The sequence below is a fragment of the Talpa europaea genome, assembly GCF_964194135.1.
Source record: "Talpa europaea genome assembly, chromosome: 12".
Classification (NCBI taxonomy): domain Eukaryota; kingdom Metazoa; phylum Chordata; class Mammalia; order Eulipotyphla; family Talpidae; genus Talpa; species Talpa europaea.
The window spans coordinates 8,963,918-8,989,340 of record NC_140079.1 but is presented as its reverse complement, the minus strand read 5'-3'; the positions used below and the strand labels follow the sequence as shown (position 1 = coordinate 8,989,340).

Genomic DNA, 25,423 nt, shown 5'->3' with positions numbered 1-25,423 from the left:
CAAATGTTTAATGTTGAATGGTATAGGGTCTCCTTTTGGAGTGATGGAATGTTCTGGAATTAGAGAGAGGTGATGGTTGCACAGCCTTGCAAATGCACCAAGTGCAGCAAATCCAGCACTTTAAAAGGGCTCATTTGCTGCATGTTATGTGACTTTCACCGCAAAAAAAAAACAAACAAACAAACAAAAAAACAAACAAAAAACAAAAAAAACAAGGGAGAAGGCAGGAGGCCTGGGACACGTAGTTCTACTTTCTATCCCTTGACGGAGGCCCAGTTTTCTCCCCAGGCCCCCCAGGGTTCAGCAGCCAGTGGTAACTTGGGCATTTACCTGTCCTCCTCTGGCTCCACCTCTGGCTTCTCTTCAGACCTGGGCAGGACAAATTCCGGCTGTGGCCGCACGCTGGGGTTAGAAAGAGGGGGTGAGGCAGGACAAGCCAGTGCGGACTCGGGGCTCTCAGCTCCCACTGCTGCCTGCACTGGCCTGTCTGGAGTGTGACCTGGGAGGGTGTTGCTAGAGGGAAGTGCAGCCCCAGAGGCTGCCCCACCACTGCCCAGGGGGATTGAAGCTGGAGGTGACCGTGAGGAGGACAGTGTGGGCCTGAGTGGGGAGAGGCAGGCCCTCGGCCCTCCTTTGGAGCACTTATCGCTGCACATCGCTGGGGAAGGACTTATCCATGCACGGGGAAAACTGCCCCTTCCCAGGCTGTGATGCGGAGGGTGGGCCCTGCGTCCTGTCTGTCCCCGACCACAGCTGAGGCATGGGGCGGGAGGAGAGTCATGTGTACACATACACACACACACGTGTACATAAAGAGAGACACAGCTGTGGAGAGACAGAAAAGACAGAACGACAGGGAGACAGAGAAGGGAGCTACAGGAGGGAGGAAAAATAAAAAAGGCCGGTGGACAGATCCACCTCACAGCCATGGGGATGGCCAGTACATAGCAACAGAGAGGAGCAATGGTGGGGGTTGCAGCTGAGAACCCTGGGAGGAGCTCAGCGTGGAACCTTGAGCACTGCTGGTGGGAAGGTAAAATGGTGCAGGCTCTAGGAAACCAGAATCATGGTTTCTCAAAAAAGCAAACAGATAATTACACACACACACCCAAAAGAATTAAAAACAAGGACTTAAATAGACATTTGTACGTGCACATTTGTAGCACTGTGATTCACAATAGCTGAAATGCGGACACAACCCAGGGTTGTTGAGGGAGGAGAGGGCGCACGTGGTGTGTCCATCCAGATGCGGGAGTAGTATCCAGTCATAAAAAGGAAGGACCCTCTGACAGCTACAGGGTGAATGGACACGAGGACATGGAGCTCAGAGCCATCAGCCAGACACAGGGACAAATGCTGTGTGATCCACTCACGGGTGGGGCCGGGAGTCACATCCAGAAAGACAGGAGTGGATGGTGGTGCCAGGGGCTGGGGGGGTGGGAGTTAATGTTTAATGGGGTCGAGCTCCAGTTGAGGAAGATGGGAAAGTTCTGGAGCTGGAGGGTGGGGACAGCTGCACAACAGTGTGTGTTTAGTGCCACTGGTATGCTTCAAATGTACCTTCAAATGGCTAAGAAGGTACATCTTATGTTACTTGTATTTTGCCAAAATGAAAAAAAAAAAAAGACAGGATGGAAGGAACAAGAAGGCACAGGTGAGTCCTACCTTCCTGCAGCTGCCCCGCCCTCCAGCCACCTCTGCTGGTCCACCCTCCATCAGCATTAAATGTCTCTGGGTGACACAGTCATGCTTTTGCTTATTATGTGTCTCCTCTGCTGAATCCCCTTCTTATCTCCTGGACTCCCCGTCCTGGCAAGCCATGCCCCTCCTTTGCTGTCAGAGGAAACTTCTGGATCTGGACTCTGTCTTATTTGCCTCTGTCTCCTGCAGGGCTGGCAGTGATGCTCACTCGTGACCCACTCAAAGTCTGGTTCTCTCAGGAACTTGCTGGTGGCCTCGGGCAGGTAGGTGCCTCGCCAGTGTGAGTCTCAGATTTCTGGGCCATAAATGCCAACAGGCAGCCTCGCCCTGCCCAGCTCTCGGAGTGGGTGGGAATGTAGCCGGGAGGGCCAGGGACGCCTGAGGCTCTGTGAGCACTGCTCAGGGTATGCCGCCAGCCATGTTAGTGCAGGAACGTTTCTGGGTTGGTCAGCGCTGAGTAGGGCTTGTGTCCCTCTGTAAAGGGGAAACTTAATATTCTCTTTGCTGCGGTGACTCCTGTGGAGCCCACCATTTTGTCCAGTGGGTTGCACGGTTCCTGATTTCTTGCCGTAACTCCTAAGGAGGTTGTGAAGTTTTTCATTGTCTAATATCACTCCAATTGGGGACTCAAACCCAGGTCTGACCCTAACCCCTCAAAAGAAGGGCATGAGCCCCTGAGCCGTCTGTATTCACGACACTGACGTTAGGTCCTGCGGAGCCTAAACCACCATTCGGCCCTAAGTGTGACCCTGGCTCAGCCCTGACCCAAACTTACACAGACGTCTCCCTCCGGGCCTTGAGCCTTTCCTCGTCATACCTGGAAGAGAGAAGGGAAGCAGGTGAGACACAGCCTCCCTCACCTGTAGGGAATCCCCTCCCCTTCGGAACCAGAGAAACAATTCTCTGTCCTAACTGAACGCACACCAATCTGTAGAGATATTTTTACACCCATGTTCACAGCCAAGACATGGAAACATCTCGGGTGTCCATCGGTGCATGAATGGATAAAACAAATGTTAGCGGTCAAGTGTCCCTGAAAGACCTCTCTGTCACCGGGACCACACGTGCCATGGTCCCGAGGGCCGGTGTACCATCCAGGTCTGTGACTCCACTGCATGACTTTGTCACAATGGTGCAACCTCTTAATGATGCATTTCTCGGAAGGTGTCCCCAGAGAGGTCGGTGACTGTACAGACCAGGGAATATTACTCACCCTTAAAAAGGACACAGCTGCAGTGGGGATGGACCTTGAGGACATGTTGCTCAAAAGGACACGCGCTGTGTGACCCACTCAGAGGAAGGCCCTGGAGGAGCCACATCCAGAGAGACAGGAAGTGGATGGTGCATGCCAGGGGATGGGGGAGGGGAGGGAGTTAGTGTTTAATGGGGACAGAGCTCCAGTTGGGGAAGATGAGAAAGTTCTGGAGCCTGAGGGTGGGGATGGCTGTACAAGAATGTAAGTGCTTAATGCCACTGAGCTGGTTAGATGGCAAAATTTAAATTATTTTACTGCAATTTGATATAATGCTAGTGCAAAATAACAGGAAACACAGCTGTTGTCCTCAAGTTCTGGGTGGCCCAAGGGTCGGCAGGATGTGGAGTGTGTGGGCCCCCATCCCCTGTGGTGTGCTGACCCCCTCTTGGCAGGCTTTGGGGGACTGGGGGTGCAGGGGTTGCCCGTGCCGGGACACTCACTGTAGCACGCAGTCTGGGATCTGCACGTGCTCCATGGGGATGAGCTGCTCCAGGTCTTCCAGGCTATGCACATACTGGATCTTGTTGATGAATTTGACACTGGCAGGAGAAGAAGGAGGGGGTATCTGAAGTCCTACCTTGGGCTTGGTTGCTTAGGGCCAGAAGGAGCCAGAGCTCACAGGGGGTATCCACACAACCTGATTCCAGGCGCCTCTCCCCAGCCTGCCCTCCCCGTCCATGGCAGCCTCGACCTCCTGCCCCTCGTGGGTGGGTGGACAGAACAGAACTGGGGGGTTCTTGCCCTGCAAGAAGGGTACCCAGGGCCTCCTTGGTGCAAGGGGTTAAGTCTCAGCACTATCCATAGCCACTGCAGCACGAGTTCAATCCCTGGCCAGGGAGCTGACCCACATGGCACAGCAGACCTCTCCTGTCTCCCCGCTGCTCCCCTCAGCAGTGTATTTCAGTCAATCTGCCTGTTCTGTTCCCCACTCTGTCTCTGGTGAAGCCTCTCACCCCCCACACCTCTGGCCTGCACCCCAGCTCTTGTATGCAGAAATCAATAAATCTTAAAAAGAGAGAGAAGGGTCCTCAACCCCCAGGAGCATCAGATATGGGTCCTTGCCGAGTTGAGGAAATTGTTTGAAAGGAAACAGAAAGGCAAGACAATCTACCAGATTCTTGGCTGTTTTTCCATCCTCCTAGGACTGCTCCTGAGCCTTAATTTCCCACCAGGATGCTTTCCTACCACTGCCGTCAGCGCTGGGGATGGCACATTAGTCAGCAGGGCATGCGGAGGGCATGCGTGGGCTTGCTGACTCACTGGCCATTCTCTGGGGATGAACAGCCTCTTCTGCCCAGCCTGCACTCAGGTCGTCTGTCACATGGAGTGCTTTGTCACGCCACATTGCTTTGAACTCATGGTTATTCAAAAAATGTTTTAAACCTAATTTTGGGGGGCCTCCCTGGTGGCGCAGCGGTTGAGCGCTGGGTTGCGAAGCTGCCCGTGGCCTCTGCGGCGCCGGTTCGATCCCCGGCTGCTCCCCGGCCACCGGAGGAGGGTCCCACATGGCGCGCAGACCTCTCCTGCCGCCCGCTGCTCCCCTCAGCAGTGTACTTCGGTCCTTCTGCCTGCTCTGCTCCCCGCTCTGGCTCTGGTGAATTCTCTCACCCTCCCGCACTTCTGACTGTACCCAGTGCATGTATAAATAATAAATAAATAAATCTTAAAAAAAAAACAAACCTAATTTTGGTAAAATCAACTTTTTTCAAGGTTATACAATCTTTTCTATTTTTTAAAATTAATTTACTTATACAAGCACTGGGTACAGTCAGAAGCGCAGGAGGGTGAGAGAATTCACCAGAGACAGAGCAGGGAGCAGAACAGGCAGACTGACGAAGTACACTGCTGAGGGGAGCAGCGGACGGCAGGAGAGGTCTGTCGCGCCATGTGGGACCCTCGCCGGCAGACGGGGCTCGAACCGGCGCTGCAGAGGCTGCGGGCAGCTTCGCAGCCCAGCGCTCAACCGCTGCACCACCAGGGGAGGCCCCTAGACAGTCTTTTCTAATGATGAGAAATATGAGGCCAAGACTATTAACTAGTATACTAATAATCAAAGAATGAAGTAACAGTTAAAAGGAGCTAAAAGGAGCACAAGGAGCTAGAAGTCTACAAAAGTGTGTCAAGAAGTTTTATAGCTATTTTTAGAGGTTTGATAAAGGTTTGGTTCAAGCTTCCTGGCAACCAGTGTAAAGCGAGCCACGTGATGAATGATGCAGTCCAGAGCATCTAGAAAAGGACATTAAGCCAGGTACTCAGCAGAAGGCTGATGGGCGGTGATTAAGTGGAATTTCTCCCTTTGCAGTTAAGTTGGTTTCCTGGACAGAAGCCTCTTTTTTTTTTTTCCTTAAGATTTATTTATTTATGCATACAAGCTCTGGGGTACAGGCCAGAGATGCGGGGGTGGGGGGTGAGAGGATTCACCACAGACAGAGTGGGGAACAGAACAGTTTGGCAAGGACCCATATCTGATGCTCCTGGGGACTGGGGACGCTTCTCTCTTTTTTAAAGATTTATTTATTTCTGCATACATGGATGTCTCTCGCGGGGTCACAAAGTGGCCAGGTGTTCAGAAACGCACATCTCCATCTGCTCAACACTTTTTTCATGAAAAAAATTATCCTCAGAAAAGAGGCATCGGGGCCTCCCTGGTGGCTCAAGGGGTTAAGCACCACACTATGAAGCAATCTGCAGCCTCCGCAGCACGAGTTCGATCCAATGCCAGCCAGGGAGCAACCCACATGGCGCAGCAGACCTCTCCTATCTCACTCGCTGCTCCCCCAGCAGTGTATTTCACTCGGTCTACCTGTTCTGTTCCCCACTCTGTCTCTGGTGAATCCTCTCACCCCCCATCCCCGCATCTCTGGGGCTCTGGGGGTGGACTGATTGGATTTGTTAGAAAGATTTTTAATTTATTTTTAATTTTTTTATGGTGCATAGAGCTAGCACCTGATGCTCTGAGCACCAATCTATAAATACGGGTAAAAGTCACATCCTGAGCCTGGTGTGATAACAGCTGCAGTGCCCAGGGCTGGAAGCCGACACCGAGTCTCGGTGTAACGATCCTCTGCCTGGCTGGGTCCAGCTTTCTGTGCCATGGGGGACTCTGGGGAGGGAGAATGCCAGTCCAGGGTGAGGCACATTCCTAATGTTTAGCTCATCAGAGGACAGCTAGGAGTGTTCTTCGAGGTATAATCAGTCTCTGAGGGCTGGATTGATTGCAGGTCAGCATCAGCCCACTCCCCTGCTTTCCCCACTTTTAAATAGGTAAGCTGATTTCTCTTGCCCCTCTCTACCTTTTCTTTGTTGTTTTTTAAAAAAGATTTATTTATGCCTACAGGAGCTGGGCCAGAGGTGTGGGGGTGGTGAGAGGATTCACCAGAGACAGCGTGGGGAGCAGAACAGGCGGATCCTCTGAAATCCACTGCTGAGGGGAGCAGCGGGCGAGACAGGAGAGGTCTGCTGCGCCATGTGGGTCACTCCCTGGCCGGGGATCGAACTCATGCTGCAGAGGCTGCGGAGGGCTTCACAGCGCTGTGCTTAACCCCGTGCGCCACCAGGGAGGCCCTCTCTATCTTTTCTTTGAAAGCCCATAGTAGCATCCTCAAAATTTGTCATGAAGAAACTCAGAGGGAGAGAATTATCTCTATTCAAGGCCAGTGTGCCTTCCCATTGTGGACACTCGAGGACGCAGGCTGCTCTGGGACGTGTGTGTTCACCGTTTTGTCTGGTGCCTTCGCCATCAGCGCAGATTATCCATAAGTAGCGCGTCAGTCACCTGACTTTTCTAATACGCAAATATTTTCGGATGCTTGGAGCACAGAACATAGGCTCCGAGGCCACCACCTTGCCGGCCTGTCATGCCGTGAGTGAGCAAGGCGAGATGTCAGAGCAACATCTGACTCACTATTCAACTCACCCAGCCAGATCTTTCCGCTGGGAAAGTGGAAATTAAGGCTCTTGATTTAATTCAATGCTTTGAATTACATTACATTAATGTACATTCAGTTTTATTTGATTGACTAGGGCATTCAACGGGCCTCATTCTGTTCTACTCCGTCTGTATTCTTCTGGGTGCCTTCACAGACCCGTGTGGTTAGTGACGTTTTGCCGATGCATATAATGGGGCCCCCACAGGCTATGCTGTGTAGCCGAGGTGTGCGGGGCTCACGCAGGCCCCTGGGATGACGCTCTATGACTCTGGCGGGACAGTACTACGGAACCAGGCGTTTCTCAGAACGCAGGCCGTTCTGTGAGGGATGCACGCACCTGCTGGAGGTGCTGTAAGGGTGAGGTAAGCCAACGGGCTTGAGCGCCCAAAGTGGATTTGACCTGCATGCTTTTGCTGTTGTAACCACGAGTATAACAATCTGAGTTTTGTGAATCCTCCAATCTGAGAGTGGTTTAGGGAACTCCCCAAAACACACATGGATTGGTTTATCGCATCACTGGCCCAGAGTGGGTCAGCCCCCCTAGGGTCCTAATGACCCCCCACAGCTTTGGAGTGGTGGGAACTAGGCTTGTTTCTAGGGGAGTGTGGTGGGCTAGCCATCTTGCTGTGTGATAGGGTGAGTCCCTTGACTTTTTTGAGCCTCAGTTTTCTCATCCATAAAATGGGCTTAAAAGTATCCAGCATCCAAGAGGTGTGGGCTGGTTGTTGTTATTTTTCCTTTGTCATTCAATAATAATACAGGGATCTTGCAGGTGGGTTCTAGGCCACTGCAATAAAGCAAGTTGCAAATTTTGGGGTTTTCCAGTGCATATGAAAGTCATGTTTATGTAATACTGTAGTCTAGTCAGTGAGACAGCATTATGTCTAAAACACCAATACACATACCTGGGCCTCCCTGGTGGCACAGGGGTTAAAGACTCAGCACTATGAAGCTGTGGGCAGCCACTATGGCCTGAGTTCAATCCCTGGCCAGGGAGGTGACCCACAGGGTGCAGCAGACCTCTCCTGTCTCCCCACTGCGCCCCTCAGCAGTGTATTTCAGTCAATCTGCCTGTTCTGCTCCCCACTCTGTCTCTGGTGAATCCTCTCAACCCCCCATACCTCTGGCATACACCCCAGTTATTATATGCATAAATAAATAAAAATAAATCTTTAAAATACCCTAATGCACATACCTTAGTTTAAAAATATAGAGCAAAGTGAGTACCTGCAGTTGGAAAGTGGCCTCAGACTCAACTGACACAGTGTTGCCATAAACCTTCAATTGGTAAAAAAGGCAACATCTGCCTATACAGACTCTAAAACTTTTCAAAGCTGTGATATTCATCACAGGGGATCTAGAAAGTGCAAATGAAAAAAAAAAAAGAGGTGCAGCAACCCCCATGGGGAGCTTCACAGGTCACAACCTCACCTGATGAAAGGGCGGGAGATGGCCAGCACGGTGCGGATGAACCAGGATGGGTGGACGATGATTAAGGACTTCAGATTTTTCCTCAACCTGTGTGGGAAGGCAGAGGAAGTCAGATGGCTCCCGGGGGAGCCCTTGGGGAGCAAGGAGCACAGGAGGGTCAGGAGAGGGAGTGGAGAGCAGAGAGCAGCATGCATTTGCCATTTGTTAAGTCCATGTGGTCACACTGCCTGTCAGATCCCAACCCCCGGAGTGGTGTTGGGAGTTTGTGGGGGTCCCTAAGGCCCCAGAAGCAGAGTTGGAGGAGCCCTGTGGTGCAGAGCCAGCAGCCAGACGGGCAGGAGCTGAGAGGCCAACATTGTGCAGTCATCACCGAATGCCCAGGGGTGTCCAGTCCTGCCTCCAAGCTTCCACCACTAACCTGGGGTGCAAGCATGCATCAGCTGCTTGAGTTAGAAATCGTTCATCTTGAGGCTATTCATAGTAGCCAAGAGGTGGAAACAACCCAAGTGTCCACTGACAGATGAGTGGATAAATGAAGGTTATCTATACAATGGAATACTACGCAGCCTTAAAAAGGAAGAAAATTCTGACACGTGACAGTGTGGATGGATCTGGACTGAGGACACGATGCTCAGTGAAACGAGCCAGACACAATAGGACACAGCAGTCATGGCTCCACCCCCAATAGTGTTAGGATAAAGGTTTGTCGGTTATGCATCCTTGTCTGTGCTGCGCTATAACAGTTGCCTGAGCTAATACACAACCTTCCAGAGGAGCTCAGACTTGGGAGTCTTTGGTCCTGGGGGTGGCCCCCAGTCCCACCCACTCACCTCCTGTCAATCATCTGGTAACACTTCTTGAGCCACCCGATGCCAGGCATCTTCCGCCGGGGGGTAGCACCATTCAGGTATACGATCATGTAGTCCTCCGCCACCAGGAGTTCCAAGCTGCTGATGACATACCTGGTCACAGGGCACACACAGGGTCATGACGGGGGGCCGGACTTAGGAAGTCCCAGTCAAGAGTGACCACCTGTGCTTTCACCTGCTTTACTTCTCCTGGCTGTGCTAGGGTGTTCTTGGCTATCCTGGCACACTCGAAGGTGGGGGTGGGGTGTGTGTGTGTGTGTGTGTGTGTGTGTGTGTGTCCCGTCCACCCTGAATGTGCATCAGTGGGCATAATGACAGAAGTAGCTGCCATTCTATCGAGCACTTAATAAATGCCAAGTGCTTTAGATTCGTGGCTACATTTACTTTCTCCAAAAACCCTGAGTGGTCTCTATAGCCCCAGAAACAGGCAACAACAGGCACTTACAGCAAACAGCCCACTGCATTGGACTTTAGGACCCCGGAGCCTGTCCCTGTGCCATCTCTTCCTGAATAGTTTCGGAAAAATCTTTTCCTCCATCCATCTTTATGTTGGGGGAGGGACTGGGCTGGACGCCCTGGTATCTTAGGCCACTTTCCTGTCTGACCTTCCAAGGGGACCTGCTCATCCTATGCCCTGCTGGGTAAGATGGAAATCCTCAAAACAATGATAATATGAGTAATAATGATTTATTGAGCTCTTTATGGTTATCTGTCAGGGGCTTAAGTGTACCAGCTTTCTCCCATGTAACAAAACTATGCCTATGTGTCCTCAGTTGAGTGTCTTAACCTCTCAGTGCCTCGGGCTTTGCACCTGTTCAGTGGGAGACACGGACCTACCCCATGGGGCTGTGGTGAGGGCAGAGCCATTCATCACTGAGGGAGCCCTTGTGCGGCCACATAATAAATGCTCAATAAGTGAGTGACGATCATGATAATGTTGCTGCTGATTGTGCCAGTGGGGTCCAGGGGGCAAGCAGGGGACTCAGGTCAGTCCCCTCAGGTCATTCCTGTGACCAGCAGGCTGAGGCCACACCCACCATCTGGGACCCCCAGAACTGCCGGCAGAGTGGCGGAGGGGCACTTACAGGAAGAGGTTCTCCATGATGTAGTGGTAGTCGGGGGAGCTGCTGTCCGGAAGGAAGCAGGCAGCAAAGACAATGATGGCGTTGAGACCTTCGCCATAGTACCCTGGGGAGAGGCGGCCAGTGAGTGACCCCAGGCGGACCTGGGCAGCACCTTCTCTGAGCTCCAAGCCGGGTCTGGGTCACCCCAGGCCCTCACGGGGTCACCCCAGCCCTTCCTGCTGCCTATGTTCAAAAGGTACAGATTTGAGTCACAGCCGCCCAGCTGGGGGAGCCCGCAAACCCCGGCCTGTCTCTGCCTTTGATGGGACCACCGGCCACCCCCGTAGGCACCCCCTTGTGTGCTGTCTATGCCTCGCCCCAGGCAACTTTCCACCCCTGCCCACCCAGAGACTCTGGGACTCAGATGAAGGGGCCGCTGAGCAGGCTCAGGGTGCCCAGCTGGAGGCGCGAAGGGGCCGAGGGTGCGATCTCACCTCCATGGGTCACCACCCTCATGTAGGGCCGGATCATGTGCAGGTCAATGCGATGTTCTTGTTCTCCGATGATCACCGTCCGCCACAGGCGCCCGTTGGCCGCCCCGCCCTCTTCCGCAGCGCCGTCCCCAAACAGATCCGCGCTGTCCCCGGGCATGTTCTTGGCGGCGGCCACCGGGGTGTCATCTGGAAGCAGGTGGGGTGAGCAGAGCAGAAGCCTGAGTCCGGACTCCCTGAGCTGCTGGGACCGCTGAGTCCAGCTCACAGGCCAAAATGCTCCCCCGCCCTTTGCTGGTGGAATGTCAGACTGGGCGACGGGGCGAAATGGTGGGTCTGGGAGTCAACATACGAGGTCCAAAGAGTAATTTTTTTTGCAACTGTGGGATATAGGGGAGTGTTTGGGGCAGAGGTCAGGCCGCGCACCTCGGTAGAGCTGCTTTCTATGAACGACTTGCTGTGTGATCGTCCACATGTCCTTTCCCTCTCTGGGCTTTTCAGGGTATTAACGGCTCTTAAAATAGCCACCTCCTTCTCGACTTTCATCCTGCGATCTTCCCGCCTTGGGAAACGGCTCCTCTGTATTCCTAGCTGTGCAGGTCCCGAAACCTGGTGTCACAGTCACTCACTTTTCTCCTTCCTGTCACATCCTGTCCCCCAGTGCTGTGGGCTCTGTGTCACCTCCTGGCCACCACCATGTCCTGTGAGGACATCCAGCCACCCTTCTCTGGGGCCTCCCTTCTGTCCCCAGTCCCCTCCCACCATCAGCTCATCCCCCAGCCCTGCAAAGAGAACATTCCAAATACAGATTGGAAATCAGACAGGTCCACCCTGCTGCAAGTTTCCGGTGAGTTGGGAATAAAAGCCACACTCTTGGAAGTAGCCTCCTAAGCTCTGTGTGATCCATGCAGCCTCTGCTGGCCCCTGAGTCTGGCTCCTTTCAGCCCCCCATACTCCAAGCACACTGGTTGCCTTCCCCATGTTCTTGCTTTAGGTCAGCTCAAGTAACACCCACCCAGTGAGACCTGTCCCGACCGCCTTCAACCACCCCCACCATTGCCCTAGCTCATGCTCTCCCCATTGGTTTTGTGGATTTTTGAACCTGGGTCATTTTCTGGGGTGGAGCATCTCCGGCCTGACCCACTCCATGCCAGGTGCATCCCCAGTCATGACAATCACAGGTGTCCCCAGACTTCACCCAGTGTCCCTGGAGGGTGAATCACCCAGGGGAGACCCCGTGTTCCACTGACCCCAGGAGACTCTGTTCCATCCTCATCTGCCCTCTGGATGTCTTGGGAGTTGCACACATTTAAATATACACACTGAGTCAGAGGGAGAGAGGAGCAGGGGTCTACTTAGTCCCCCCTCCCCAATAATGTCAGGGCCTCTCCTGTTGGCTATGTTGATATCAGGTGGGTTGTTGGGCACTGTGGGGTGTTGGGTAGTATATAAGCCCCTTCCACCCAATCATAACCTCCACAGGCATCCCGAGACATCGCCCAGTATTCCCTTGGACAGAAGTAACCTCACTGAGATCCTCTGCTCTATCCCACCACTTCACCCCAGTTCCCTGCAACCAGCTGCAATTACCTTGCACACATTTCATCTGGTGGCATCTGTCTTTCTGACCCCCTGCATGTGGCAGGCACATCCATTCCTGACACATCGCCACCGTATCCCCTGGGCCTCAGCCAACCCCAACTTCTGCATATATAGTCTACAAACACTTGCTGAATCGGTTGGCGGCACTTTGTTTTGATCTTGGTTGCTTTTGAGACTCAGATGAAATCTGTTGCCCCAGAAAAACCCACTAGAGAAATATGCATGAAGTCAGAGGGGCAGATAACCCTCAGGTGTTAGAACCCCAGCCCCACCCAAGCTTGTGGACTTGCATGGATGGCTCCAGTAAGCTGGTCCAGGAAGCCAAAGGTGCACTGGGGTTGGATTTGGGGGCTAGGCATGCCGGGAGAGGAGCCCCATCCTCACCTTCCCACTCCAGTTCATTGCCATTCCCCAGGAACTCCAGCGAGTCAGTCTCATCAGGGGTCTCAATGTCATCCACGTTAATATCCAGGTCATCGGGGGTATCCAAGAAGTCATCAGACAGCAGGGAGCCCTCACTCTGATCCAGGGAAATGTTGATCTCCGGGGCCACCAGTGTCTTCCGCTTGCGATGAGCCCCATTGAAGTTTAACGTGTTTGGAGGGGCTGCCGGAAAACAAAACAAAACAAAAATCCCATTGCTCTTTCTGTCTCGCACCTCCTCTTCATGCCCCCGCCTGGTGGGAGCTCCATCACGTCCTGGGCATGGATAAGGTTCAGAGGACACCCTGTCACAGCAGCAGTTAGTGTTATCAGTGCCCTGCCATGGAGATCAAGGACAGGCACTTGGATGCGGGCAGACTGGGGTTCCAAGCCTGAGCTTGATACTCCTGAGCTTCATGACCCTGGAGAGCCACCTCACTGCTCCAAGTCTGACTTGCTTTTACCATCTGCAAAATGGGATTCACGGGAGGGGGGTGGGGTAGCCTGCCAGGCTCTAGACTTATCTATAGTGTGATTATTGTTACCCTTGAATAGGACCAGCAGAAAATGCCACATTCTTTTTTATCTTTCTCTGATGTTGGACTCTTCAATAACCAACATTTATTGACCATGTACCAGAGGCCAAACACTCTGTGAAGCTCTCCCAGGGCATTTTTATGTTTTAACCTTGCAATAGCCCTATGAGATGAGTTCGGGGTTCAAGCCCATTTACTTGATGAGCAAACAGAGGCACAGGCCACTCAACTGGTTGTGTGGCTATTCCCTCAGGACTTGGACAGACTCTTAGCTTGACTCTAGTCTCCCTGGAGAGGTGGTTGCTCTTCCTGGGCTACCCTCAAGGCATTCAAGTCGATCAGATAACTAGCTGGGACAGAGAGAGTCCTTCCAGGTTTACATTGGAGGAAAACCATCATCTGTCCCCAAATCTAGTTCGAGGGAAAGGGGCTGATCTCCCAGAGACTTTAGGAACTCACCCTTGGTTTCATTCCGTGGTCAGGGATGACAAAATTAATAAACCTATAGGACCATCTTGTTCCCGCTTATAGGATGGAGATTCAGCCATAATGAAATGGCCAGTTTCTTAGCTTTTTTTTTTCTTTTGAATTTTTTTCTTGGACTTAGGGTAATGGGGCAGCAGAGCTCTCCCAGGACCGACTTTACACCTGGAACCCCCTGGGGAGTTTCCTGGAATCACCTCGTTGAATTCTTCCAAGCCCTTTCTGGAGGACGCTCACTACCTGTGTTTACTAGGTGAGGCTTTGACAGTACAGGGAGGGTAAGCAGCTGGCTCAAGGACACACAGCAGCACGGTGCTGGCTTCATGCCTGTGCCCACTTGCCTCAGGCCACCAAGGCTGCTGTTCCTGCAGGCCTCAGAGCAGAGCAGCCCCTATGCCCTGACACTGCACCCGGAGACACGGCTTCTGGCATTTCTGCAACTACAGTCCCAGGCAGAAGCTAGAAGCAGAGCTCCCATTTCTGCACGTGTGCAAACTTACAGGATGTGTCTTCTGCAGGGCTACCAAGGGCGTCCATCCCTGTGTCTTCTGGGAGTGGTCTGCAGATCCAGCCAGGAGTGGACATCAGGTACCCCAAATCCAGTCACAGGAGTGTGGGGTTCAGACAAAACAGCAGCAACAAAATCTGTTTAGTTCTGGGGAATCTTTGGACCAAAACACATTTGTTTATTGGCACAAAAAATCATAAAACATCAGTGCTACAGGGTTTCCTTCATCGTCCAATAAATAAGCCTCTCTGTTCTTTTCATGCAGGGAAAGCTGGAACCCAGAGAGAGCGAGAATGTTGTCCAGCACAGGCTCGCATACCTGGGGATCTGAGTAGCATTGCTCATATGTGACCCTACAGGGCTTGGTCTTTGATCATTACTGCTACTAAGAGCAGCAAGAAGTAAGTGATGTGCACAGAGCAGTTATCGGAAGGGGCTCTCTATGGCTAATGTTGGCTCCATTTGTGCAACTAAGTAAATAATGGAGCATTGGATTGTAAGCCAAAGTACAAGGTAAGTGCCCATGGGTCTATGCGGATATTAATAAATGATTAAATAAGTAAATAGGGGAGAAGAGACGATCCCCTGCAGAAATCCAGGTAACATATGTAGATACTCAGTCCTCCACTTGGTCATTGTGGGTTATGCAGAGTGACTCCCTTCCAAAGACAGCAAGATGGGGGAAGAGCGACTTTATAGAGGGGTGATCTGGCCGCATACCTTGGCCAGAGGACCAAGGTCAACTCGGCAGCGAGGAGCTGTGGGGATGGCACACCCCAATACCTTGAGATGAGAAGGACCCTCACCTCTGCGCTCTTCCTCCCCAGACCTATCACTCCAACCTAACTATGAGAAAATATCTCATAAACCCCAATTGAGAGTATTCTACAGATCCTGCCCAGTTCTCTCAAAACTGTCAAGGTCATCAAAACCAAGGAAGTCAGGGCCTCCCTGGTGGTGCAAGGGGTTAAGCACAGCACTGTGAAGCTGTCCGCAGCCTCTGCAGCACGAGTTCGACCCCCAGCCAGGGAGCTACCCATATGGTGCAGCAGACCTCTCCTGTCTCGCCCACTGCTCCCCTCAGCAGTGTATCTCAGTCAGTCTGCCTGTTCTGTTCCCCACTATCTCTGGCAAATCCTCTCACCCTCTGCACCTCTGGCCTGTACCCCAGTTGTTGTATGCATAAATAAATCTTTAAAAAAAAAAACAACCAAGGCAAGTCAGAGAAACTCTCCAAGAGTTGTCTAAGGAGAAGTAATGAGCAAATGTCATGTGGGAACCTGGACAGGGTCCTGGACAGAACAAGGACTTTAGGAGGAAACCAAGGAGATCTGCATCAATTGCAGACTTCAGCTAATGCTAATGTATCAATACTGGTTTATTAACAGTGACAAATCTACCAGCCTAATAAAAATGTCACTCCTAGAAGAAACTGGGAACGGGGGGTGAGGGGAGATAGTATATAGAAACTTTCTCTAATATCCTTGCAATGTTTCTGTAAATCTAAAACTTTAAAAAGTTTTTTTTCCCCTTTATGACATGCAGGCAACTATGCATGTGTGCCCCTTGAAACTTGGCTAAGCATGGATTCGAAAAGAAGATCTGCTTCTCTGGCAATCACTGGCCTGCTTTTTGGATCAGCGGCTCACGCTACCCGAGTTTGACCCAAGCTCTGGCTGCTTTGCTCTCCGGGGAAGTATTCAATTGCAGGGAGACATGTCAGAGTGCACGTGGCTTTCAGAGGCTCTCGCTGCAGGTCGGGCTGACTCAGGGAAACTGCAGTTAATTCATCTCTGCAACTCTGCTACTCAGCAGTGCCGAAGAGGAAAGCTGGAGAGGGACTGAAAGGAAGCTGAAAACACAGGAAGGCCAGGAGAATGCGTCTTCCCTTTCCTTTTCAAAAACAATTTCTTCCCTTGCCTCTGCTCTTTATTTGGTGCAAAGTGCCGGTTTTTTCAGGGTGGAATCTAACCAAGCTTCTTCCTTTTCCTTCCCCCAGCCTTTCTCCCATTCACCATGCACCCAGAGGTCTTTGAGTCACCACTTCCTCCCAGGTGCATTGGTTGTCTTAGAGGTAGTGGATGAATCGGACACCACCCTCCTCTCATGGAGGTCAAAGGCCAACACAGAACTGAGGTCTAAAGGGAATGAAGACCAGGTCTACACAGAAACTCATATGTGAATGCTCATAACATCATGATTCAGAAGAGCCAAAAAGCACAAAAAACCCAAATGTCCATTAGTGAGTGAATGGAAACTCACATGTGTCCATCCCCTCAACTGGAACAATCATTCCGCCATGAAAAGGGTGTGGAGTGGTGGAGTGGAGGGACCTTGAACACACGACGCTCAGGGGGAGAAGCCAGACACAGCAGGCCACACGGTATGAGTCCACTGATGAGAAACGTCCAGGACAGGCCCAGCCACAGGGAAATGACAGAGAGTCATGGACGCCAGGAATTGGGGGGACTGCTAATGGGGACAGAGGCTGCTTTTTGAGGTAATGGAAATTTTTTTGGAACTAGAAAGATGATCGCACAATATCGTGAATGCACTGTTACTGGACAGTGTGTTTAAAATGGTTAATTTTATGTTACATGAATTTCACCTTAATTTTTTTTACCTTGGCAATTTTTAATGTTTCAACTGTGCAGAACTAAAATTTCTATTTAAAGCCACAGAAGGAAGAAAAGGGAGTTATCGCAGCATGAATTCATAGAAAAAGGATGTCACCTCAATTTTAAAAGAAAACACAAACTTCAAATAAAGTCAGAAGGTTGTAAGGAGCAGGTGGGGCTGAATAACTCCCACACCCACTTCATGAGCATGCTCTGCCCCTCTTGTCTGCAGGTGCAACCCCTCCCCTCAACATGGGGTGGAGGAGCAGCCAGTGGCTCCTGAATACGGTCTAGGGGCCCCAAGAATAGAAAGCACACTGCCATCTGCAAGGTTACCCAAAACTTCAAAGTTCAAGACTGACTGCTGAAGCCCTGTCCTGGTTTTCTTCTGCCCCCACACAGCATTTAAAAATATTTTAAATTTGCTGTCAAATCAGAGATGTGACATGAAAAATTGAGATTTCCACCGTTTTTGCAATCAGATCTGCCCTTCACATGTGATAACAGTCACCAGGCGCTGAGTGGCCACTCCATTCCTCTGGGCCTTACTTATTTCTTCCTGATCTCTCAGTTACACTGCCTGCCCCGTCAGTCAGAGGCTGCAGTTCCTGTTGTTCCAGAGTCAGCTAAAATCTCCACTTACCCCACCGACAGGGCACTCACTTTGTGCCAGCTTGGAATGTTCACAGCATGATCTTATTGGGTCCTCACAGCAACCCTGCAAGGCGCCTGTTTCACAGAGGTGAGAGCGGGCTGGGTTGCAGAATTGCCCCGGGGATGAACCACCCAGAGGCGCAGGCGGCTCTAGGCGCTGCCCTCTATTGCCCCCTAGTGCCCGCCCAGAAGGTGTGTGTCATCCCTTGTGGGGACAACAGGGAGGAAACCCAGGGACCCGCATTCCCCTGACCCCCAGCAGCCAGGGACCCTTTGGTGCCCTGTCCCGTCACTGTCACTTCCAGAGGAAAACTATGTTGTAGCCCCCCTATCTCCTGTTCTCCTCAGGATGTGATTCAGCTGCTTCTCCCTGGACCATCCGCACAGATGCTGCTTCGGTGACTAATCTGTGTGGTTGCAGGAAACACCGAAGTGAGAACCTGAGGATGACGAGGGAAACTGCACAGAAGTCTGAGAGCCGACAGCCCACGCCAGCCCTGAGCTCTGCAGCGCTGTGTGTCCGGTGTACTCTTCCTGCTCCGGGCCTCGGTTTCCCTCATCAGTAAAATGGTTAGTATTAGTGCTTTTCATCCATCTAGCAAATACGGCTGGCCCTTGAGCTATGAGGGACATGAAGGACTACAGCCCTCCAGAGGCTAAAACACCCCTCTAACATTTGACTGCCCCAAAACTTAACAGTCTTCTCTTGGTATCCACGGAGGATTGGTGTCAGGGTCCCCTCACCCCAATATGAATGCCAAAAGCCACAGAATTTCAAGTCCCTTATAGTTGGCTTTCCATACCAGTGGGTTTCTCATTTAAGAAATCAACCAGTGCGGATGTCAGATGGCAGTGGGTTGAATCCACACATGCCCAACCCTCAGACACAGAGAGTCAACTGTATTTATTGGGAAATTTATTGGCCCACACAGTGTGAACCCCTGTTGTTTAAGGGTCAGCTGTGTGTCTTAGGTATATAGGTAGAGGCAGGGTCCTGGCTGGGAGAAGAAGGAAGTCAGTTTGATGCCAACTTGGTTAGGTTCTAGTGCCCATCTATTGGATCAAGCAAAATTCAGGAACTGCTGTGAGGTATTTGGTACATATGGTTCACATCTACTGTCTTCTGGCTTCATAAGTGGCTCCTCAATCCAATTCTACTCTCTAATTCTAGCCTCTGACTTAATATTACTTGTGCTGTAAAAAAGTGCATTGGAAATGCACTGTGGGCCTCAGGATCCTTGACAATGCCTCCTGAGTCTCCCAAGCTGTGCTCTGGGGCTTGAAGGGCATTTAGCCTCCTAGTGCCTTAAGTGTGAGCAGCACAGCCTTGGTCTCTCCTCTAGGGCTACCTAGCCTCTGTTTCTGTCTGACTGAGTCCACTTCTGGTGCATGGCAACAGCAAAAACACTTTCTAGACTGGGCCAACAGTGTTGAAACTCAGTAATATGATGTCCAAAGAGTTAAGCCAAGGGAATCGGAGAACTTCTGAGAAGCATTAAAAAAATATTGGCAAGCTGTTGGTTTTAGATGCTAAGACAAATCTGTGCCTTTTCTTCCCTATAATTTTTATTTCCCTGTAATTACCTCTGTCTACTCATCTTGGTCTGTTGACTCTTAACTGGGTTAGAAGGGATGGGGCAGCGATCAGGACCATGGACAGTAACACCAAGATCTTTGCTCCTAGAGGTCATGCTTAGTCTTAGCAAAAAGGATGTTAGAGACTGATTTGATTCCCCACCCCCAGCCCCCACCAAAATCCACACATTGAAGGAATTCCCCCAATCTGTTTTTGGAAGTAGGGTCTACAGGAGGCAATGAAGTTTAAATGAGGTGATAGGGAGGGACCCTGATCCCATGGGGAGGGAGAGAGCTGTCTGTATAAGCAAGCCCAGGGGAAAGTCTGCTCAAGGACACAGTGAGAAGATGGGCATCTACATGCCAGACACAGCTCTAACCAGGAACCACCCTGCTGGCACCTTGATCTTGGACTTCTGAGATCCAGAACTTTGAGAGAATAAATATTATTCAAGCTGCCCAGTCTCCAGGATTCTGTGTGGCAGCCTAAGAAGACTAAGACAGACAAAGAGACAAGCAAAAATGATCTGGGTGTGGCTAGAACACAGGAGAGAGAGAACTGTGGAGTTGAGGCAAGCAGAGGGAGTTGAGAATGCTCTGAAATCTCCATCACTTTCTGTCCCAAACCCACAGTTCCTAGAATGGCTGAATTGAGTGACACAAAATTAGCTCTGTGGGTATGTTGGGCCAGGGGTGGGAGGAAGGGTGCATGGGTATACCCTGCACAGGGCTGGGTAGATTCGAATAGGAACTGAGCTTATGTACATGAAGAGACACAGAGGAAAAAAGACACAGTGGGGGAGGGGAAGGAAGCAGATGGAATTTATGACAATGCAAAGAGAGTAAAATGTTGAAAATTGGAGCATCTGGGTAAAAGTTTACAGATATTCCTTATGCAATTCTTTTTTTTTTAATAGAGGCATGTTTTATTTATTCATTTGTTTGCTTGTTTGTTTATACATGCACTGGGTACAGTCAGAAGCGCGGGAGGGTGAGAGAATTCTCCAGAGCCAGAGCGGGGAGCAGAGCAGGCAGAAGGACCGAAGCACACTGCTGAGGGGAGCAGCGGGCGGCAGGAGAGGTCTGCGCGCCATGTGGGACCCTCCTCCGGTGGCCGGGGAGCAGCCGGGGATCGAACCGGCGCCACAGAGGCCGCAGGCAGCTTTGCAACCCAGCGCTCAACCGCTGCGCCACCGGGGAGGCCCTCCTTATGCAATTCTTATAATTTTTTCTGTTAAGTTTGGGGCCATATCAGTTTACAAACTTACAAATAAACAAATAAATCCTGTGCTACTCAGTTGTGTAGAGAAGAGTCGGCTGAGGCACCAGTCAGACATCTAACCCTGCCGCTGTCTCACCTTAGCTGTGGACCCTGCACAAAGTCCTCCCCACCAAGGTGGAGAAGTTTCTTTCCTTTGCCTTCTTTCAGCTTTTCCCAGAACACTGCATCCATTGACTTCAGGGCCTTTGAATGTACCACACTCTCTGCTTGGTCCCTACCCCCAGCATCCTTCCCCTGTTCACCTCTCTTCAACCTTCAAAACTCAGGGTCAGAGCCCATCCAGGATCTTTCCAAGCACCATGGACCCAGCTGCAATTTTACATTGGGTGGTGATGTCCTAAGAGGACAACCTATCTCTGCCCCAGACCGTGAGTACCCTTTGAAGGGGGCTGCCTTGTTTTCCATGTGTCCCCAGGGCCCTGGCATATAGTTGGGTCAGATCATTAGAACGAATGAATGGAGAAAATGAGGCAGTGAGCTAGATGACCTCCAGGCTGCCCTCTGGCTCCACAGGAGTCTGCAGGAGGGCACGAGGCAAAGGAAAGCTGAAATTAATGGAAGGAGGAGGGGGTTGTGGGCACAGAACAAGCACTCTGACACCCCTGGAGAGGCAGGAAGACAGAGAAGGGACCACTGGGCTAGAAGGAATAGAATTGTAGGCTGTCTAGCACGAGACAGAGGTGCTTATGTTGAGATGCAGCTGGGCCCTGCATCAAGGAGCTGCACTCATTTCTTCCAGAATGAGGAAGACAGAAGTCTTGACAAAGGCATGCCTCCTGACTGGGGGCCCACACAGCGAGACCTCTATACTACAGACACTGGCTTACTGAAAGGGGAAAGGAACCCTCTGCAGCTGGAAGAAATTCACATTTGCAGCTGTCTTCAGCTCCATTTTTGTCCCATGAAGACTTGGAAAAGGGGGATTGCTTTTGAAATATGGAGGGGGCAGAAAAATGGAACTGGGATGAACAAGATACAAGCTCATGTACTTGGGCAGCACTTAGCATTTCCATAGCCCATCTCCCTTCACATGCCTACTAGGATTCTCAGCTTCGTGCTTCCTGCAGGCAGGACTATTGTTCCTAGTTTACGTATGGGAAACAGAGGCACAAAGGTGCAGCTCTGAGAGTCAGTCAAGGTGACTGAGCAAGCCTGTTGGAGAATTGGGATCTGAAATCACGGCCATCTGGGTCTGAAGCTCATACCTGTGGTTTGCGTTGTGCTGCTGAAACAAAAATAGAGTAGGTAAGGTGAGCACTGAGCTGAGTCCTAAGATAATTTCTCATATTTAGGGTGCATTGGGGTTTGCTGCTGCCTGGAGAGATGAAGTTGAATCAGAAGGTTCTTAAGGTTGAGGTCCAGGGTTGCTTTGGGCTCAGCAGAGGCCAGAACTTGTGGGATCAGATGGTAAATGAGGCAAAGACTGGCCAGAGACTCCACCCAGCCCCAGACATTTGGTGCCTCTGGAAGGAACCCATGGAGAGCTGCTTTCTACGTAGGATGAAACAAACCTCCCATGCTAGGAGCAGTGACCACCGTAAAAACCAGTTCTTGTCTATTCCAGAGAATTCCTAACAAAAGTTCATTGCAAAAAAATACCCTTAACTGTCCAAGCCTCAGGAGACGCTTTGTGCACAGGCACACATCAGTGCTTCTTATAATTGCGTTCAAGAGAAGGGTGTACAGGAAGGAATACATCTGAAAGGGGGAAAAATTTAAAGACAAAAGGACAGGAGGTTGGAGCTGACAAAGGGGCCATCTTTTTCCCCAGAACACTTGCTTTCATGAAGACAAACTCCTGTAGACAATGGAACTGGACATAAGAGATTCTCAGCTATTCTGAGAAAGGGCACCTGTCACTATAAAGAACCTCAAGTATAATCACTCAACAATAGGGACATGTCCTGTGAAATGTGTCCTCAGGCAATTTTGTCTTTATGCCAGCATCATAGAATATAATTATCCAGACCCCGGTGGCACAGCCTGCTACACGCTAAGCCTCTAAGGTATAATCCACTGGGACTGTCTTCATCTTCATCTTCTATGTGGGCTGTCATAGACCAAACTGCTACATGATGTGTGGCTACATGAGCTTGAAACTTAGAGACTGAAGACAAGTAGATTCAGAAAGGGACTAAAGTTCCCAGATGAGGCAGTGACACCCTCAACATAGCCTGGACTCAATCAACAGAGTGCTAGCGACCTCCCCAGCAGCCCACTCTGTCTTGTAACGGGGCCAATCCAAAACATGTATGGCCCATCGGGTAGTGTATTCTGTCTTGGACTTGAACTCATGTCCCTTTCATGCCTGTTCATCAGCCTAGTTTTGCTGTCTTGGGAACGTCACTGACTGAGATTTTCTGGAGCTAGAGATCGTCTTTTTTCAGGGTGAATGTGCTCAGTTCCTTTGACAATTCTTTCCCAGATAGTTATAGAGCGAACTCTTTGGTGTCATCTCCTGAGGGCAAACTCTTGCTTTTAAAGGGGGAGGGAGATGAGCAGATATAACCTGCCAAAGAATGAGGGAGAGACTGTGCTGATGTTTCTCCTTACCTAGTGCCTCTCTGGGGGAGAAAATAAGGCGGGGGGAGAGTTAAGGTGTGGTGGCAGACATATCGCTGCAGCAAATGGCAAAGTTTTCTTTCTATGCATTTTTTATTTCCACCAGTGGCTGTCACCCCTTCCCCCAATATCAATTGAGCACCACTGTATGCCAAATGCTGCCCTTGTGCTGGCATACAGCAGTCATTAAACCAAAGACCCCCGCTCTTGCAGGGTCCCATCTGGTGGGGAAACACACCACGAATAAGAATGTAAAATATTTAGACTATTAGGACAGTATGAATATCCTATACCTGCTTGTAATAAATTACAACCATGTGTTACTTAGCAATGTTTCTTTTTCTAAAGATTTAAAAAAAATTATGCATCTAAGAACTGGGGTGTAGGCCAGAGGTGTGTGTGGGGAGGGGTGAGAGGACTCACCAGAGACAGAGTGGGGAGCAGAACAGGCGGATCTACGGAAATACACTGCTGAGGGGAGCAGCAGGGAGACAGGAGAGGTCTGCTGCCCCATGTAGGTAGCTCCCTGGCCAGGGATTGAACTCAGGCTGCAGTGGCTGGCAACAGCTTGATAGCACTGAGACTTTAACCCCTGCGCCACCAGGGAGGCCGTGCTTAATGATGTTTCAACAACGTTTGGGTCAGTGGTGGACCATGTGTATGATGGGGTCCCAACAGGCTACGTCAGAGAGCCTGGGGGTATAGTAGGTTACACAAGTTTGTGTCCTTAAACTCTATGACATTTGTGCAACAACAAAATGTCTTGACACGTTTCTCAGAATATATCACTATTGTTAATGAGAAATAACTATAATAGCCCATGAGATAGTTTTAGAAGAATGTTTAGAGTTCTTAAAATAGTGTTGGAATGGGAGCTTTTTTGTGTGCTTTGGGTAGTGGGGAGAAGGGGAATCCATCTTAAAGAATTCGTCAGATCTATGTGCCTGGCTGGGTCAACTGGCAGTGTCTCCAACACCCCGAGCTCAGAGAAACATCAACCCACTCTCTCCGCGGTTGGCATGTAGCCCTGAGAAGCTGTACCTGGGAAGACCTTCGTCCTGCCATTCTTCCTTCACATCTACATTTTCCATCCGGAGGGTGGCTTCAGTAGTCCCCATGGGTGCCAGGAAGAGGGGCCGACTTGAAGCAGGAACAGGCTCTGCAGGAGAGTCACAGACAGAGGTTTTACTGGCAAATCATCATAATGACAACCCACTGCTCACACAAAGCATTTCAGATAAATCTGCAAAGAGCTCGCTAGTCCATTGTTCTATGGAAACCAGTTTCACAAGGTTTTCCCATTTTACAGATGGAAAAAAAAAAACCACTGTGAAATGGAGCCACAGAGGGCAGAGCACACCCACGTGGATCTGGAGTTTGAACCCAGGAAAGAGTTGCGCCTCCAGTGACAAGTCCCCTCCCTTTGAAACTCTGAAAGCGTTTATCTTGCCTCCCTTATCTTGGACTTCAACTGGGAAGCAGTTAATTAAATAAAGTCATTTATACTAAGTGTTAATGACTTATGTACTGAAGTTTCATGTTCAAATAGGAACGGGTCAACCTCAACCCACCCTCTCTGTTCTAGGCCATCTGCCCTGTCCCTCTATCCCTTGATGAGGAAGCAAGTCCTGACAACCTGCTAATGTAGGACTAGTGAAGGCAGAGCACAGACAGACGGGGCGTGGAAATTAGGATCACAATTCTTACCAACCAATATGCCTGTTTCGTTTTCATTGTTCTGAGGAGCCAGCTCAGAGGACAGGTGGTGTTGGGGGCATCGCTCTAACTGGTGGCTTAAGACCAGGCTGTCTGGGAACAGATCAGAGCTGCTAAGTGAGACTAAATTTGGGGTGCCCTGGGGCCCAGCATTTACCTTTCTCAGCCAGTTTCTCTGTAAATGAAAGAGGTGGACTAGAAATGACCTTTATGATACCTTTTTGGTTTAACAGTCCAGAATCTTATCACTCAATCAACACCACTGGTTCTGTTTTTAAACCAATGGTTCTCAACCAGGGGATGACTTTGCCCTCCCTCCTTCAGGGAACACTGGCAAATTCTGGAGGCATTTTGGTTTGTTCCAGCAAGGGGTGGGGGTGCTATTGGCATCGAGTAGGTAGAGGCCAGGAATTATATTTGACATCTCACTGGGCCTGGGACAGCCCCCCAAGAATGATCTGGGCTTAAATGTCCAAAGGTCTGAGGTTGAGAAACCATGTTTTAATCTGTACATTTCTGCCAGGACTACAGGAATAGGTCTGTCAGTCATTACAGAGGGCCTGTTTCATCAAATCCCAGCCTTCCATCCTCTAAACAATGCTAATGTTGTTACACTTACTTGACCGCATCTAAGTTCCCTGCCTGCAGACCCTCGCTCTCCCTTGCAACTGCAGCTGCCCTTACAGAGCTGGCTTGTGACAAACAGCTTGGGTGTGTCATTGGA

The 25,423-nt window shown here is 50.6% G+C and overlaps 1 protein-coding gene across 1 annotated transcript; it reads right to left on the bottom strand.

The window, feature by feature from the left end:
* On the bottom strand, positions 1-24,101 carry ATCAY (ATCAY kinesin light chain interacting caytaxin; the record flags this gene model as incomplete). Its single annotated transcript, XM_084248670.1, has 10 exons — positions 1-402; positions 2,483-2,518; positions 3,397-3,495; positions 8,317-8,403; positions 9,147-9,278; positions 10,271-10,373; positions 10,744-10,929; positions 12,727-12,948; positions 14,285-14,343; positions 24,025-24,101. 10 exons carry the CDS (start codon positions 24,099-24,101, stop codon positions 327-329), a joined length of 1,077 nt encoding a protein of 358 aa, XP_084104796.1. The 3' UTR covers positions 1-326.
* Between the last annotated feature and the right edge of the window lie 1,322 nt (positions 24,102-25,423).